Source organism: Plasmodium knowlesi (assembly GCF_000006355.2).
Source record: "Plasmodium knowlesi strain H genome assembly, chromosome: 11".
Lineage (NCBI taxonomy): Eukaryota > Apicomplexa > Aconoidasida > Haemosporida > Plasmodiidae > Plasmodium > Plasmodium knowlesi.
Window position 1 is genome coordinate 593,103 of NC_011912.2, and position 18,763 is coordinate 611,865.

Below are 18,763 nucleotides of genomic sequence, written 5' to 3' on the forward strand. Positions count from 1 at the left end.
ATATTATTGTTCTAAAAAAAAACGAGGAAAAAGAACTTTCTTTCTTCTTTTCCCCCTTAAAATTCCTCCTCCTTTTGTCTCCTTTTAAAAACTTCCTTCTTCTTTTTTCCTCCTTTAAAACCTTTCTTCTTCCTCCTCCTTTAAGGAACCTTTTTTATCTTCCCTTAAGGTGATTAAAAACCAGGCCATATATTATTGTTCTAACCCTAAATCGAGGAAAAAGAACCTTCTTTTTCTCTTCCCCCCCTGAGAACCTTCTTTTTCTTCCCTTAGGGAGTTAAGTACCAGGCCATATGTTATTGTTGTTCTAAAAAAATCGAGGAAAGAGACTTCTTTTTCTTTTACCCCCTTAAAACCTTCTTTTTCTTCCCCGTTACCTTCTCCTTTCCCCCTTTAAGAAACCTTCTTTTTCTTCCCTTAAAGGTGGCTAAACACCAGGCTATATTATTGTTCTAATAACCTAGGAAGGAACCTTTCCTCCCTCCCTTAGACCTTCTTTTTCTTCCTCCCTCAAGAAACCTTCTTCCTATCCCTCTTATAACCTTCTTTTTCTTCCCTCTGAAAACCTTCTTTCTTCTTTTCCTTCCCTTTGAAAACCTTCTTTATCTTTCCCTTAAGAAACCTCCTATTTCTTCCCTTTGAAAAACTTCTTTCTTTTTCTTCCTTTAAGCACCTACAAAAAGAAAAGATTCTTTCTACCCTTAAGGAAGCTAAAATACCAGGCCATATTATTTGTTCTGAAAACCGAGGAAAGAGCCTTCTTTCTTCTGTTACCCCTTTAGGGAACCTTCTTTTTCTTCCCCCCCTTTAAACCTTCTTCTTTTCCTTTCCCCCTTTGAAAACCTTCTTTCTCTTACCTATAAACCTTCTTTTTCTTTCCTCCCTTTAAATCTTCTTTCCTTCTTTCGAGAAATCTTCTTTCTTTTCTCTCCCTTAAGAAACCTTCTTTCTTCTTTTTCCTTCCTTTAAGGAACCTTCTTTTTCTTTTCCTTTCCCTTTAAGAAACCTTCTTTTTCTTCCTCCTTTAAGAAACCTTCTTTCTTCTTTTTCTTCCCCCTCTAAGAAACCTTCTTTGTTCTTTTTCCTCTTTCTTAAACCTTCTTTCCACATAAAAACTTGTTACTTCTTTCTCCCATAATAAACATTTTTTCTTTCATCCCTTAAATCTTCCTCCAAAACACTGAACCTTAAACCCTAAACCTCTAAACCCAGAAATATAAACCCTTAAACCTCTAAACCCTAAACCCTGAACCCTAAACCTAAACCCTGAACCCTAAACCCTGAACCCTGAACCCTGAACCCTAAACCCTGAACCCTAAACCCTAAACCCTGAACCCTAAACACTAAACCCTAAACCCTGAACCCTAAACCCTAAACCCTGAACCCTAAACCCTAAACCCTAAACCCTGAACCCGGAACCCGGAACCCGGAACCCGCAACCCGCAACCCGCAACCTAGAACCCTAAACCCTAAAACCATAAACCCTAAACCCTAAATCCTAGAAAACATAAATTATAAACCATAAAACCTGAACCCTAAACCCTAAACCCTAAACCCTGAACCCTAAATCCTAAACCCTGAACCCTAAACCCAAACCCTGAAACCCTTGAACCCTAAACCCTGAACCCTAAAACCTGAACCCTAAACCCTGTACCCTAAACCCTAAACCCATAAACCTAAACCCTAAACCGTGAACCCTAAACCCTGAACCCTAAACCCTGAACTCTAAACCCTGAACCCTAAACCCTGAACCCTAAACCCTGAACCCTAAACCCTAAACCCTAAACCCTAAACCCTAAACCCTAAACCCTAAACCCTAAACCCTGAACCCTAAACCCTGAACCCTAAACCCTGAACCCTAAACCCTGAACCCTAAACCCTGAACCCTAAACCCTGAACCCTAAACCCTAAACCCTACACCCTAAACCCTAAGAACCCGAAACCCTAAACCCTAAACCCTGAACCCTAAACCCTGAACCCTAAACCCTGAACCCTAAACCCTGAACCCTAAACCCTAAACCCTAAACCCTAAACCCTAAACACTAAACCCTAAACCCTGAACCCTAAACCCTGAACCCTAAACCCTGAACCCTAAACCCTAAACCCTAAACCCTAAACCCTGAACCCTAAACCCTGAAACCCTGAACCCTAAAACCCGGAACCCTACACCAGCGAACCCTACACCAGCAAACCCTACACCAGCGAACCCTACACCAGCGAACCCTACACCAGCGAACCCTACACCAGCGAACCCTACACCAGCGAAACCTGCACCAGCGAACCCTACACCAGCGAACCCTACATCAGCGAACCCTACACCAGCGAAACCTACACCAGCGAACCCTACACCAGCGAACCCTACACCAGCGAACCCTAAACCCATGAAACCTAAACCCTGAAGCCTGATCCATGAACCCTAAAACCTGAAACCTAAACCTAGACCCTAAACCCTTACCTTCACTAAGATCACATTCTTCCCATCCTGAGGCCTCCCTTTAATTACAGCGACCCCCCCTTCCTGTTCGTTTCTCCATTGCCCCCACCCTTTCCACCTCCAGTACTCGTTTAGGTGCATATAGACGCTTTTCACTTATTTTATTTTCCTTAAAGCCGTTAGAAACAGAAGTGATAACTATGATCCTATCATTACCTTCTCCACAAGGGAGGACCACGACGTAAAGTCTGAGCACAAAGAATATGGGGATTCCCACTACCCGCACCCCGTATGGGGATGCACATATATTATTTACATAAAAATAATCCCACAACTCACCCCTAAGGTACTGTTATTGATTTCACACAGTTGCGTATTTATCGCACAATTTCATACAGGAACGCAGCCACCGGTAGGAATGAAATATTCCCCCCCATTATGCCGTAAAATTCATAAGCTGAAAATATTTTGCACATAGCAACTTTCGTATTGTACAGGGAGAAGAATTCCATAACGTTTGACCAAAGTGGGTAAAGATGGGTAAGAAAAAATATCAAAAAAAATATATGAGCAACCGTATGTTTACCTATATATAAAAGGGGAAAAAAAAAAAAACACAATATATTTCTACTTATGCACATTTTTAACAGTTCCCCATGACACTGCGCTTATGTTTGTACTACTACGTGTTACCGCGTCCGGGGGAATTATTTCATTGGAAAAGTTGAAAAAATCCTATAGATTGCTTAGAAGGGTATAAATTTTGCGCATGCTATATGCGCACTGGACATTTCCTTCCCCTGGAGGCACTAATATTTTCTGCACACACTATTGTTCAATAAAACGTGAAAGCGGCGGAAAATTCGAAGCAACCGTGCAATGCTACATATGTGTCGACGGCCTGTTTATGAAAGGGAAGTTACAAAACCGAACGTCACATCACGAAGTGGAAGTTCTCATCTTCACTTCAAACAACGAAATAAAAGAAAGAAGAAATCACAAATTTACATCTTTCCAAATATGCACTTCACATTCTTTCCTTAATTCCTCCCATCAAGTGAATTCATATGATTCCTCCTTGGCACATGTGCCTGTCCGGCAATTCTCCCATCATATATTTATTTAACGCCCACAGTGGTTAATAATTGCTTCGAAAGTAGAAAAATGTGTACGATAAGTAACACTTGGAATAATTTTCCCTCTATTCCCCCTGCCCACTCTGCGTGCACACTTTCTTTCAGGAGCATAAAAAAAAATGCCCTCACATCACGTGCTGTACAAAATGGCAAAAATTGGAGATCTCCCCCAATACAGCACCACGTAGGCCCTTTATTTTTCCAAAATGCAACTTAAATAGTAAAGGGCTTTTTTATTTATTCTCCGCACCCCCATCAGCCATCAACTTATCGAAAGAATACAAAATAAAATAATAAATAAATAAGCAGCGTAGAAGAGGATGCGATTTTCTTCCCTATTTCGAACGCTACAAAAATATAGGAGAATTATGAATAAGCATAATATCTTCTTTAACTTTGAGAAAAGGGACTCCCTTCCCGTGTGCTCATGAAACGGGAGATTATCACAACACTGCATTGATGACCACATATTCTCGGCACATATCACCGATGTGATGATATCCATTCCCCTACGAGGACGCTAAAAACTACTCCCTCCTTACAACCTCCCCAAAGTGACGACCGCTGGGTTGTATAATTCAACGGGATTCATGCAGTAAGTAAAGGAGAGTCACTTCTAATGCTCATTTTTTCTCCACATTATACGTTCTCCCTAAAACAACCAAATGATTCACAACCGTCCAACGACTATGTGACACTCAACTGAACGAACGCAAATTATGCGTATGGACTTATAAGGATGGTGTTACGAAGTTGCATGGCATTCACTCACCATTCGTTATGTGGTGAGTTCTTCGGAATGACCTCTCTCCAGTAGATCGGCAACACCATTTAAGATAAACGAAAAACTGTCCCACTGGCATAACGCACATATGGGGAAGATACATTGGGGGGAGGGGAAAAGGCTCGTGTAGGCTGAGCACTATATCATACAACCACATGTACGCCGATCAAAATTGATAGGAAGCAGTTACCTCGCTAGTTACTATAACATATTCCCGTCTACCTATTCAGTATACGGGGGGGATAAGGAAGCCTCCGCTTTCCATGTCTAAAGACTGGTTAATTCATAATGCCAATTCATCTTAGGTTACCCATGGAAATGCCAAAAAGGGAGTGACAAGAACCAACGAAATAGGACAAGAGGCAATTCCCTTTTCTACAACTACTTCGTCATCCTGCTTTGAGCTTTCAACATTTTCTTTCTGTGCACCAAATAAAAATTGTAAAGGAACATCCCAAATGGTGGAACTTCCTCAATTGGGTGCTTAGCTCAGGTTGAGCTATTTCGTCTATTACGCAAAAGGACAAAATAGTGGAAAGATATAAAAGGGGAGAAACTTCCCGTCGCTCCCGCATCCACCAGTAAAACAATCACCTCAGTGTTCGTTCTTCTAGTGTATACATATGCTTGTACAAGTTTGCATTTTTTTTTTTTTTTTTTTTCCTCCTCTCCCCCATGAGCCTTTCCACTGAGGTTAAACATCGGAGTGGGGACGGATGGACAGGTGAAGATTCCCTTCTTAACATTTTTGCGCAAACGGGAGAATCACCATGAACGGCATATCCCCTTAGCGGCTAAGGAATTATCCCCATGAGCTTAGGGAGCGGGGAAGTGGCTACAAAGGGGCGACTTACATATGGCATGAAATCATACATACACATATATACGGTCATATTTAATCCGTCCTCGGGGGTGTGACAAAAAAAAAAAAAATAAAAATATATGCTCACCGCTGCTACTCCTATTTGATAATAATGCATATGCCAATCATACGTACATTAACAATAAATACGTACAATGGTACAAATTTATGGTAATTGCACAGATCTAACTTGGATCTGCCAAATGTAATGGGAACGGAAACATAAAATTAATTTTTCCTCCTCAATTCATAAACAAACAAAATAATGACTGATCTCCTTGACGAGGAACGTGACACACATACCTCTTTTGAGTGTTCTTAGTAAAAAGGGAAGGAATTTTATAATTTTATTTAATCACTCCCCCGTGTGCATACGCGCACAAATATGTACGCATACATGTTTTACTTCTGCGGAGCGCGGGTCTTCTGCTTTTAATTGAAGCAAACAGGTAAAGCAGAGAAGGGGCAAAAAAAAAAAAAAAAAAGCAAAATGGATAATAAGCAACGAAAAATAAAAAATGGCGCAAAAAAAATAAATACAACCTAAAAAATGCAAAAGAAAGAATAAATGAATTCCCCACTCCAATTTAATATCTTCCCTTTTTTTACAAAAAAAAATTTGGTAACAAAATTAAAAATAAAAAAATGCCCAGTTGTCATTTTTTTTTTTTTTTTTTCTATTTAGAAAAGTGAAAAGAAGTAAAATACATTCTATTTTTACGTATATTCCCCCACCGAAAAAAAAAAAAAAAAAAAAAAAAATTATTTATTTGTGACGGAACTTTTAGTACGTATTTCTTACGTTTCAGAATATCGCAGTTAAAGATATACGTGAATTACCAATTTTAAAATGTCATATTAAAAAAACATGTGAATCTTTAGCATATATTTTCACTTGCCAGCAGGGGCTACCCGCGCGAACTTTTTACCTTTGCCATTTTTTCTAACCAAACAGAACATATACTATTCTTATGAACTCTTTCGCGGGTACATTTTTATTAGTTCAATGTAACCTTAACGTCAAGTTTTCCGTTTTTTCGTATAATGCCTGGAAATATCTCTTCCTTTGTTATTTGAATACTTAGAACAGCCCCCCAAAAAAGTAAAACCATCCCCCTACTTTTCTTTCTATACATTTAGCGAGTTCCGTTTTTAAAGGTAAGCTTAAAGGCGCATCATAGTACTCCGTGCGCGCGGGAATGCATACTGATACGAGAGCGTCTGTCATCGCGGATGCCGAATCACCCACTGTGGGCATAACATGCCAATTTTGAGGCGCAGTATGCGAATTGCCGGCGAGTAAGAATACTGCCCGAGTCCTTATACCTCCCCCCCCTGCATGCCCGTCTCCCTAAATCCTTTTTGCGTAGTCTCCACATGCTCCTTTGCCCTTTCGCACTGTGCCCCCAGTGCATGTAGGGCCGTGAACGCGGCGTAACGTTTTGAGTGAAATGCGTAAAGCATCATGTCAATGGTCTGAATTATCGCGCGTACAGGCCACGTGTCAGCACCGATCCAACGGTCACATATGTGCTAGTGCGTTGTGTACCAAGCGCCATGGGCATCGTATCTGTGCATTCCATTCGTGTTCCTTCCACACCCGTGTAATGTACGCCCCCTTCTCCTATGTACATGCATACGAACATACGTACCCACCCCAGTGCACTTTCTCTGTATGTATTTTGCTCGTGAGTTTATATACCCCTCTATGTGATATTCACCTGGTGATACGTTTGGTGGATTTCTCTGCATTCTTCTCAGCACGAGTTTCCAACACATTGAACGCTTGGCCCCGGTTCACATATATACATTCTTTTCTTTTCTCTCTGTTCAAGTATTTTTTCCGTACCCTGTACATTGGAAGTGCGTTCTGATTAAACACCCTGTGCTATTCCATCCACTTACATAAGCCATTTTTCCACTGCGCCATTTCGCCATTTCTGTTAAACAAAAAAAAAATATATATTACCCAATTTTGTGCATACACAATTAAACTTCACAGTAGCCTGTGTGACTGCGTGGGGTACTATATCACGCATGATATTTGCCCTTCCTGCTACTTCATGATAAATGAGATTCATGTGTGTATAGTTCCAGTTTTCTTCAGTCTCCCCCATCGTATATAATTATACATGTATGTATCCTGACGATAAGGAAGGTACACTGAGTTATTACAACATCTACTATTTTTATTTTTTCCCTTTTTCCCGTCATTTCCCCCCACTGCAGATATAAGACCATTGTTTTTTCAGATAGCTACACTTGTTATGGTGGTAGAGAGAAACTAGTTAACGCATATATCACAAGCAGAAAGAAGCGAGTCACGTCTACGTGCATCAATTCCACGTCTACCTCACTTTCCCAACCGCTTCCCTTTTTCTTTTTTTCCTCCTTCAAACTTCAAACATTCACTTTAAGCAAAATGGGGTTACACATATTTCCCCAGAAGATTATGCACCTGATAAATTTAATCGTGTCGATAATATGCCCTGCAGTCAAAACGTACAATTTGTTAGTAAATAAAAAGGATAAGCCAAATGATGAGTTCGTCCAGTACATCCATTTCCTCACCTACTGGATTATTTACTCTCTGTACTCGTACCTGGAATCCATGCTCATAGTTCACTTAATGAATTATATTCCATTTTATTCAGAAATAAAGTTGGCCTTTTTTTTCTGGTTATATAGTGACACCTTCCAGGGAGCCGGCTATATATATTTTAAATGGATCGAAAAGAATTACGCTCCTTTGGACAAAAAATTGTGCGACTTACTACATGATAAGATCCCCAAAAATCTGGCCAATATGTTTTACTTTGAAAAATCCAACAAAAAAATACACAACAAAATTAAGAGCATTGTGTCCAAGAAGGATTTGTACTGAGCGTTCTGATTTGAAGGGCGTAGAAACCACTTTGTTCGGGACTGCCACTTAAAAGGCCAAAAAAAAAAAAAAAATGCAAAGGAAACAAAAGAAACTTCAAATGGTGGGGAAGTAAACGTTTCATATAATGAGAGGCAGTACGTCGTTCGCTAGATCATCATCAGCTGAAAGATAGAAACTCAAGTCCAGTTATATAAGTCATCCCCCCCTTTTAACGAATGCACACACATTATCAAGATAAATCCGTGAATAACGCAGTTCAGCCGTTAAGTACATATAACGTGACATAGTTGAAGATCGTACTTACGTACACTATCATCGCAGAAGAAACGTGCGCACACTGCATCTTGTGTGTCAGCGTGGTGTGCTGCTCAGGTGAAACGGAACAATCGTTAGGCCAGTTCAGTACAACATAATGCTTTGATATCCATATATGAGGAAAAGAGCCTACAATTTTAAGAAGAATGAATATATACCAAATAATATATGTATAATATCCCCGATGAAGTTCTTTCATTTCTCATTTTTATGAGTTCATATATATAACTTCTCCTTTTTTCCTTTTTTCTTTTTTCTTTTTTTCCCCATTTTTACATTACACATTTTATATAGCTGCTTTTTTTTTTTTTTTTTTTTTTTTTTCTCTCTCTCTCCCATTTATAACCATTTAAAATGAAAATATTAATCATGCGAAAATAAATGACGAAGGAATATGTGAACATATTTATGTGTATGCGTCCACGGAATGTGATATATTATATATACGTGTCTACATGTTTACGTTTGGATGTGTGTGCATGCTACGCGCGCGCGCATATGTGAATGACCATTTTAACAGCTAAGGAATGCACAAACCTTCCTGCGTTGCGTATGTATGCTTATATATACGTACGCACAGGTTTATAGATATATACAGATATATGCATGTTCATGATATAATTATATATTTGTTGTAAAGTTTCCTTCTGTTGCAAAAATGTATCATTCTTATTTTTTTAATTCATTCATAATATGAAAAACTTCACTGTTTTTAATTTTTTCTTTTCAAAATAATTACCCCTAAATATATTTGTGCAAATGTATAGAAGATTTTTCTTGTTCCTTTAAAGAAGAGTGCTCACTTTCTATAGGGAGCAAGTCTTGGCGGCGCATTACAATGATGAAGCTTACACTGTGCTTAATTCCGAAAATTGGAAAGAAGAAAAAAAATAAAAAAATATGTCAAACTCTGGAACGGATTCTCCAAGTAATTTATGTGACCACACATTTGAATACACTTAAATGGCATTTGAATTTTCCCCCCTTTCAGTCAGTTTGAAAAAAAAAAAATAAAAATAAAAATAAAATAAAATAAAATAAAATAAATAAATAAATAAAAAATAGCCTCTTCTGGGTACACTGCCAACAATGTAATTGCGGAGGGGTCCGAAGAAAAGGCAAACATTTGGCTGGACCATTTTTTGAATCACGCCCGTGAGCAGTCCCACTGCGTCGCGCTCGCACATGTATCTGTACACATATGCATATTCATATATTTATCTATATGTGTGTATATATGCGAACGCGTTTTAGCGCGCCATGATGACAGCGGTTATCCAAATCCTGCGCCCTTCGAATGTGCATGACGTACATCCACATGACAAACTAGCGGGCGAACCAGCAAGCTGCTATCGGAAAATAGATAAGGCAGAAGACGCAGAAATAGACACAACAATGGTTGCTGCGACCACATCTACAACCGCTGCTACAAGTGCTGCGGGATGCCCTAATTTAAGTAAACCTCATCAGTGTAGGTTGCTGAGGGAGGCGCGTAGGGGTAGTAATAATAACCATAGTTCCGAGCGCTTAAATTAAACATCATCTGCTCGTTCGCCATCTGGTTCATGTGATAGTGGTTGTTCATATACAGGTCCATGTCATTTGGGGGCGGCTTCATAAACCTTTTCTCGTAGTTTGCACTCTCTGCATTGTTTGCGTGTAATATGTAGCTGTACACAGAAGAGGGATTCACCTGACCATTATATTGAAGCTCTGTATTCTTAGGATATTTCATAACACTGGTGGTGTCACCAAGGTTTCCACTATTACCATACATGGCGCTCTCGGTGTGTTTGTTGCTTCCATTTGTCCTTCCCCCAATGGTGTTCTCATTACTTACGCAGAGGTCTCTGTTGTAGCCCTTCTTTGCACTGTTTAGCGAAAGTAACTTGGATAGTTTTTTTTTCTTCTGCTTGGTGTTTCCCTTTGCCTGTTTCATTCGCTCTTCTGTGAAGTTCCCACTTGGACATTTGTTCCATTCGTTTGTTCCCACCAAGCAGTTGTTGCCTTTTTTACTATAATCAGTTCGTACGCTCTTGTTCATATGTGCATCTTCGTATTCACTTTTTGCTTTCAATTCTGTAACGTTGCACTGATTTGTGTGCCCCTTATGTTTTTTTATTTTCCCGAGCTTGTTTTCTTCTACCTGTGTATTTTCCCCATCGGTAATTCCTTCCTGCTGTCCGTCTAGCCGATCTGCTTCATCTGAAGCTTCTTCCCCTCCGTCGCTCCTAATCTCGTTTTTGACCTTCTGCCTATCACTTAGGGACTCCTCCGCGTCTGCCACGTTCTCCGTTGGGGCTAACTTTTCGGATGGAGTAAATTCCTCCGATGAAGTTTGCTCCCCTGGGTCATTCTGCTCTCCCTGAATATTCGCATTTACTTGACTATCATCACTCTCGTTAAATGCCAATGGTTCCCTTGTACTCTTAACAGGGACCTTCGCCTGATCCCCTGTGTAACTGACATTTTCCCGAGCCCCGTTATGATCACCCTTCATTTTATTCACCATAGCACACTGCCCATAACTATAGGGATTTGCGTAAAAATATAAACAATTGCCATAATAATTTGGTGACATATGGGGCACATTACTTTGATGATCGTACATATAAAATTCGTTCGGCTTGGCAAAAGGTGGGTAAGGACTAGGCATGGCACTACCATCATATTTGCATGCAATATTATTTGCTTGGTTATAATTAAAATAGGGATTATATGTATTGTACTTCATTTGTATCATTTTGTTGTAGACTACTGGGTTTAGATAACTGTTATAGTCGTAGTTGTAGTTCATATAATTTGCTCCATCCGTTTGGCCATTCATTATGTGTTGGTTGTTGATCTGTTGTTCTGCGCTGCCACTGGCGATGTCACACTTGGGGTGATTATTCGGATCCCTTTTCCTTTTAACTTTGCTTTGGTTATCGAGTGGTTCAACAAGGCTTTCCGTGCTGGTTTCTCTGTTGCGCTCTGCGTCACTTTCTGCTTTTCCGCTTGCTGTTCTATCTGCACCTTCGACTGTACCCTCCACTGCACTGTCGACTGCGCTTCTGGTCGCGCTTCCGGTGTCACCCCCCTCTACACCCTTCTCTGCTTCCTCGCGTGAGCCCTCTCCGATGCTCTCCTCCGTTTTTACATAGCACTCATTCATGTCAACCTTCTCAAACGTGTTACTCACACAGGCCTCAGTATTCATTTGGTCCTTCTTTCCCTCCTCTGCGCAGTTCAGACTTGATGATATCGTTGTGTTGCTGTCGTAAAATTTGTCCCTCTCCTCGGCGTACTTTTTTTTATTGCAAGATGAAGCGAAGCTATTCATCACTGCTTTGTTATTGTTTGTACTGTCGTCTTCGTACTTTTTTACGTAATTTGAATTCTTCATTTTTAACTTTAACTGTTTTTCTTTATTCCTATTTCTGTTTCTATCGCGTCTTTTCCTTTCCTCTCTGTGATGATTTGCTCCGTTATTTCTGTTCTGACCTAAGCCGCCATTCGTGCTGTTGTGCACATGTTCGTTCTGAGTTATCTGCATCGAGTTGAAGCTGCTCAGCATCAGGTCAAAGCTTTGGGTGAAGCTTCTGTTGCCATTGTGGAGGTCATTATGGTGACTATTCCTGTTGCCATTTTTGTTACCATTTCTGCTGCCATTTTTGTTGAAGCTTTTTGCCAAGCTGCCAGTGAAGTTATTTTCCATGTCGATTACCAAACCTTCTTTGCCGGCACCCCCCGCATTGTCTTTCCTTGTGCAGTTCACATCACCGCTCGCTTCACATATAATATTTCCTCCACTTTCGAGCAGCATGAAGTCGGTTTCTCCGTCCACCCCTTCTGCTCTTTCCACATTGGTTTTTTCTAGCAAAATTTCTGGTATTCTTGGCACCCTCAATTCATCAATGGTGTGTGCAAAACGACACGTTGATCCGTTCAAGCAAGTCTTATTTGCAACAAACTTACACATGGAAGATTTGTACGCAAATAAATTCTGCGCAGATTTCAATTCCTCCTGGTTATGGGCATAATTACATTTTTTATTAAAACATTTTTCTCCTTTTAGCAGTTTGTAGCATAACTTGGTTCTTTTCAAATCTGGAATTGACCGCAAATCTTCAATCGAATGAGCATAGTCACAGTTGCTTCCTTCCTTACACCTGTTTTCCATATGCAGGGGGCACAGCTTCGTCTTCCAAAAATGTTGACGGAGGGTTACTGACATCTTCATTTTTTTAATTCTGCCAGAGCCGTCTTTAATTTGAGGAGATGTATCACGAGATGGACAAGCCAAAAAAAAAAAAAAAAAAAAAAAAAGATGAAGAACAAAAGAAAAAAAAAAAATTGAGCCAATTTAACCAATTGCCTGAACAAGTCAGGCATAAAATGCAAACTAGTCACCCAAACAATTTAGGCAAAAGAGGGAAACAATTATCCAAACAAGACAAACAAAGGAACATGCTAATTAGCCGAACAAGACAAATCAAATGAACGAACTAATTAGTTAATTAAGACAGAAAAAAAAAGAAAAAAAAAAATCGAACTAGTAACGATAAACGACAAGGGAAAAGGAAATTACAATGAAATGGCGCAAAGTGCACAAATGGCTCTCATCATAATTAATAAAAAAAGGTATACTTGCTACATTTTCCCGCAAATTATGTTTTTAATAATATGCTATCAAAACATGTAGATTGTTTCTAAATGTCCTCATATAAATTTTAATATACATATGAATTTTTTTTAAGAACAATTTTGAGCAATTTGCTAGGTCACATAATTTCTGCTGACGGGGAATGCCACTGACGTGTAAGTGGTATACGTTTTGGTAAGTGAATAAAGCATGTAAACATTATTTTTGCAATTTTTTTTAAAATTTTCGAGTAAATTAACTGTGGATGAAAAAGCAATGTGGAAAATCAAAGAAAAAGTGAGAACATGCGAATAAATGGAAACATGCAAATGTATAAATATGTACATATGCCTTACATATGTGTGTACGTTTGTATATATAATGAGCGTGTCAAATGATTTCTTAAGACCTTTCCCTTTTTTTTTTTTTTTTTTTTTTTTAACATTTTTGTGATGAAAAGCATGTAGTGAATATATCTGCATACACACATGCACACATTTAAAAAAAAAAAAAAATATATATGTATATTGCCTATATTAATTGTTACCTTGCTTGTTCGTTTTTTTTTTTTTTTTTTTTTTTTTTTTTCCATCGCGTATGCATACGCAACCAAGAAAATGTAAAAGTTATTTGACAAATATACACTTACCCAAATGGATGATTCGACAAAAAGGGGGGATATAAATCCTACTTACCTTTCAACCTTCATTAGGCACTTTGGACGCAAAGCTGCAACACACCTTTGTGGAGGGTATAAAAACGTGAATATTGCGTACGATTGAGAGTCTGCAGAAATTGCCAACGGGTTAAACAGGAAAATAGTGCAACTCCCGTTCTGGGAGAAACTACCCGTATGCATATAAATATATAACATAAACGAAGACAATGCAGAGAAGAATTGGCAAGCAGTGACCTCTATACCGCTGAACAAAAGTCGAACTTCTACAAAACGACCTTCTTATGTACACCTGTGCTTCTGTTGCCCTGCCCAATAAGGCTCTACTTTGGGGCCCATGTCTCCCGCACATATACATGTATGTATATATATATATATACACGTGCATGCGCATTACCTATCTGCGCGCAGTGTGTAGGACTAACTGGTCTAACGATCCACCACGAAACTCGCTTATGAATAACCAAAACGTCGTATCGTTCTTCTCCCACGTGTGATGGGTGTTCATCCGCATATTATGTTACAATTTTGAGTATTGCAAAAGTTGGGGAACAGCCTTTTTTGCGACAAAAAAAAAAAAAAAAAAAATGGAAAAAAAAAGAATATACTTATCTCCCGTGGTTTCGCTGTTGTGAATATCGTTGTTAAAAAAGGACATAATAATTAATCATGTTGATATATGTGTTTAGGCCTATATACACGTCCAAGGTAACTACTGGTGGGGTCCCAGAAAAAAATATATAGCCGACAAATGAAATCACAGACTATCCTCAAGGAACGATTACCCCATTTTTATGGAGGTTGCATGCATGAATAACGGACAAATAAATTTTTCCTCGGGGAAAAACAAAATGTGAAAGAAAAATCCAAATTAAACATTTTTCCAGATTAACAAATATGCAAATTCTTATGTTCACAAATATGGGGAAAACAAATGTTTGCAATTTTTACAAACTCTTTCATCTGTTCTAGCTTTAAAAATGATCAAAATGCATTACACTTGTAATGTCTTTTTTTTTTTTTTTTTTTTTTTTTTTCTCTCGCCCCGTTCAGTAATTTTCCGTATTCATTGATGTGAGGCCTAGCACATCATTTTGCTCAAACGTTCTTTCGTATTCCTCTTCTTTTAAATTTTCATCATGCATAATATCATCACTTGATATGTAGCTGTTCGATGCAATATCGTCAATGACAAGATCGAAAGGACACAATTCCTCCGTTTTGCACAACTTGTACAAGTTGGCAATTAGGGTTTTTATTTTATTCGTGACAGATTCGTCATTATTTATTTTGCTTCCGGGAAGTACATTATCGTTCGTTTGCTCTCCTCCCTGGTTGTGGCCGTGCGTGTTTGTGCTAGAATCCCCAAGTAGGAACTTAAATTTATCCTCCAGCGATTCAATAATTTTCAGAATCAAGCCCTCGATGGTGGTGAGAGTACCACCGAGAGTTCCATAATCCGACGTGAGGTCCACAATGGGGATGTGAATAGATGCCGTATCTGACTTGATTACGAATCTATTTAAGTCGCTTTTACTTCTTACAGTGAGGGTAATTTTCTTCCCTTTAGGATTGATCTCCCCGCTGCTCTTAATTTCGCTCGTTTTGAAGTTGCAGTTGGCGCATACATAGGACATAATTAAGCACTTTTTAAAACCTGGTATATTAATTTCGCAGAAGTTGTTGGAGCCCATGTAGTTACAGCAGGGGCAATTGGAGGTGAAGGACTCTATTAACTTCCCTTCCTCGTCTTCGCTTATATTTTCGTATCGCACGGCCGTGCCACTATTCACACTGCTACTTACACCGTTACCCCTAGCGTCATTCATGTGGACATACTTTTTAATAAAATCGAAATTTTCCTTCTTGACTTTTTCCATTACATGGTCCTCCTTTTCTTTGCCTCCATTTGTCTCCAAATTAGCTCCCTCATTTTTACTCTCAAAGTCTTCCTCATAAAATCCCATTTCGTTTAGCTCCTGTTTGCTTCGTTTGTAATGCTCCACCGTGACGGTGCCTTTTTGCAGATCTTCATCGTAATGCTCTAGGGAGCTCAGTCCTGACGGGTCAATAATTTCTATGGTGAACATCGGTTCCTTGGAAACGACATAGGTGGATAATTTATGAACTGTGGACTCGATTAGCTTTATATAATTTTCTATGGTCATTTGTTGTCCCTGCAAATTACTATCAGCAGATTTATCCCCCTGGCTCATTTGGTCTGTTGCACGTGCATCTTCTCCATGAGCATTTTCTCCACGTTCAGACTTATTGATAATTTCTCCTTCCACGTTGTGAGCTTCTACGCCAGGTTCCCCATTGGGGCCTTGGCCTGACTGTGGTTGCTCCCCCTCGATGGGTGCCCCTTCTGGGAGCCCATTGGCCTCACAATACATGTGCTTCAAATTTCTGAGATATTCGGTGAGGTTACTAAGGGCAGTCTGCAAAAAACCCTCGATGGTATTTATGGACCCCTTCTGTGTATCTTTCGGAATCTCAAAGTCAATTTGTGGAATCTTCAAAACTCCATATTCAGACTTAATGAGTTGTCTATCCATATGCTCACGTTGGCTAATTTGGAATATTATTTTTACTCCTTTTTCCTTTATCGTGTTTAAATCTTGAATAACATTATTTCTGTAGTTGCAGAATCCGCACTCAAAAGAATGTATTAATACATTCTTGAAGTATGGGATATGCAACTTTGCTATCTTGTTTAGTCCTTCCTGCTCGCAATTGATGCACATGGATTTAACTTGGATGGTTTCATCCAGTGGGCTTATGTCAGCCTCTTCCTTCAGAGGCGATGTCTGGTTATTCGTTGTGGTCTCCATTGGTGAGGGATGGTGGGAAACGGCAGACAACGTTTTCAATAGTGTGGACCGAGCCCGGTTTGGCAACCCTTTTTTGCAGAATAGCGCAAAGTATAGCAACCTCACGGGGACAGTTTTACCTTCCCAACAAGTTACTAAAACGGGGGGTTGAAGGATTGCGCGTATCGATTCAACCCTGAAGCTATATAAAAATGTTATCCTATTTTTGTATGAGCGTTCGCGCCTATCTGTGCGTGATTCATCCAAGTAGGGCGCCAAACCAAGGTTGCATCTCAACTGCGCAAGCAGCGGGAGGAATCCCTAAGCAACAATGCGCACGCTTCCTACGTTTTAACAATCGAGTGAGAAAATTGCCAATAAACTGGCATCATTTCGCTGAAATTAGGAACAATTTTTAAAACGGAAATAATGAAAAAAAAAAAAAAAAAAAAAAAAAAAAAAGAAGTAATAAATGGTAAGCGCTACAGCACATATCGAAAAAGGCCCCATTTGGTCGTACCTAAGATTGCAAGATTATGTATCGACTTTTTCACCATAAGGGGGAAAAAACAAAAAAAGGCAAGCGGCAGAAAAAAGCGCAATGAAAAAAAAAAAAAAAAAAAAAAAAAAAAACAGCATGTAAAGAAAAACTTAAAAAATTTCGAAAAATTAAAAATGGTAAAAGTGTATTTTTATGTAACTTTGTGCCCTGTACACTTTTTTTCTTTTTTTACTGGCCGGCCCCACATCCAAAACATCTTTTCTTCCCTTCAGGGGAGCATTTTCAAATCGTTGAGCGTTTCTATTATGTACGAATTGTGCCAAGTTTCTTTACTCTGCTATGTACACCACACATGTGTCACACCCTTTTAAAAAAAACACTTCCTCTTCGCCAAGAACAACGCAACATTCGATAATGCGCTAAATGCTGTGCGCTTCAAAGTGGTGGTAATTCGTCTGCTGGAGCAACGGAGTATCGTCATTCTGCTGATAGTAAAAGTAAAATTTGATCGCAATCGCCGCGACGATGAAGATCACTGCGTAGAACAAAATGTAGTTTACGAAAATATACGACAGGACGGTCACCAGCATGTAGAGGAGAATGGCCCCCAGCACCCATTTCTGCGAAAGGAAAAAAAAAAAAAAAAATTCATTTATTCATCTATGTTAGGATAGAGTGTGCATATTTGCGGCTGATTCAATTCTTCACTTATATTCCCTTCCTCCAATCCGCGCTACTCTCACATATGCCTTACTATAATTTGCTGTTTGTTAAACTTCATTTCATTCGGCAGGAGCTCTTCGTAGTCACCCTTGTTCTGCATATTGTCACTCATGTATAGTAAATTATATATGGTGGAGTTTCTATCGGGGTGTGAGAGAAAAAAAAAGCATATCAAATTGGGTGCTTATGCGTGTATAATGGAGTAAAATTTTGCACTGCAAATTGGGGAATGAAGGGGAAAAAATAATGTCCATGTAGACCCCTTTTTTTCCATAGTAACTTTCCACGAATGCATCAAAATGGAAAAAGACACATGGAGTGAAATAATAAAAAATAAGTAGTAATTTAGGCATGAGGATAGCAACAGTTTTACATAACACAGAAGAAGAATACCGAATGCTTTACAAACAGAAGCGTTGCTCCCCTTTGTTACATCTTTCTCACCTCTGAGCCAAACCTTGCATGGCATTCTGCATCAATCCAACAGTGCTACTGAAAATTTCGCCCAGCTTGTCCATGTTCATTGCTTTGTGTCCATCCATCTGCCAATTGGTAGGAAAAAAAAAAAAAAAAAAATTACATAAATGAGATGATATAGTTCTCCTTAGTTGAATGAAAGTTGTCGGGCTTTTCTCACATACCACCCCTAATGACAAAGTAGATTCGGCAAGTACAGGGAGTCACCCCTAGATACACACGTGGTGGATCCCCCGTGCTTCTTGTTATTCATCAGTGGAACCGTTTTAAAGGGTGGCAACTTTATGTACTACACATCCACTTTATACCTTTACTCGACGTGACAAATAAAGGAAAGGAAAAAATATGGGGCGCTTCTTTTCGAATGAAATAAAGTATGTGCGTACGTGTGTGCATTACTCAGTGGATAACCACCATGAACTGTCCAGCAACCCAATTAGACATATAAGGAATTGTAAAAAAAAAAAAAAATATTAACTTCTGGGGATGTCTTCTGCGTTTCGTGGAATGGCCTTTTATCATAAAGGGGG

The 18,763-nt window shown here is 39.2% G+C and overlaps 4 protein-coding genes across 4 annotated transcripts; 1 reads left to right on the plus strand and 3 right to left on the minus strand.

Annotated features, from left to right (window-relative positions):
- Positions 1 to 7,638: 7,638 nt before the first annotated feature.
- On the plus strand, positions 7,639 to 8,100 carry PKNH_1112800 (YOP1-like protein, putative; the record flags this gene model as incomplete). The annotated part of the gene is made up of 1 exon (XM_002261269.1): positions 7,639 to 8,100. The coding sequence occupies one exon, from the start codon at positions 7,639 to 7,641 to the stop codon at positions 8,098 to 8,100; it is 462 nt and encodes a 153-aa protein (XP_002261305.1).
- A 1,765-nt stretch (positions 8,101 to 9,865) lies between these two features.
- Positions 9,866 to 12,640, minus strand: PKNH_1112900 (zinc finger protein, putative; the record flags this gene model as incomplete). Its single annotated transcript, XM_002261270.1, has 1 exon — positions 9,866 to 12,640. The coding sequence occupies one exon, from the start codon at positions 12,638 to 12,640 to the stop codon at positions 9,866 to 9,868; it is 2,775 nt and encodes a 924-aa protein (XP_002261306.1).
- Positions 12,641 to 14,767: 2,127 nt separating this feature from the next.
- On the minus strand, positions 14,768 to 16,552 carry PKNH_1113000 (zinc finger protein, putative; the record flags this gene model as incomplete). The annotated part of the gene is made up of 1 exon (XM_002261271.1): positions 14,768 to 16,552. The coding sequence occupies one exon, from the start codon at positions 16,550 to 16,552 to the stop codon at positions 14,768 to 14,770; it is 1,785 nt and encodes a 594-aa protein (XP_002261307.1).
- Positions 16,553 to 17,452: 900 nt separating this feature from the next.
- On the minus strand, positions 17,453 to 18,298 carry PKNH_1113100 (conserved Plasmodium protein, unknown function; the record flags this gene model as incomplete). The annotated part of the gene is made up of 3 exons (XM_002261272.1): positions 17,453 to 17,653; positions 17,788 to 17,896; positions 18,201 to 18,298. The coding sequence occupies 3 exons, from the start codon at positions 18,296 to 18,298 to the stop codon at positions 17,453 to 17,455; spliced, it is 408 nt and encodes a 135-aa protein (XP_002261308.1).
- Positions 18,299 to 18,763: the final 465 nt, after the last annotated feature.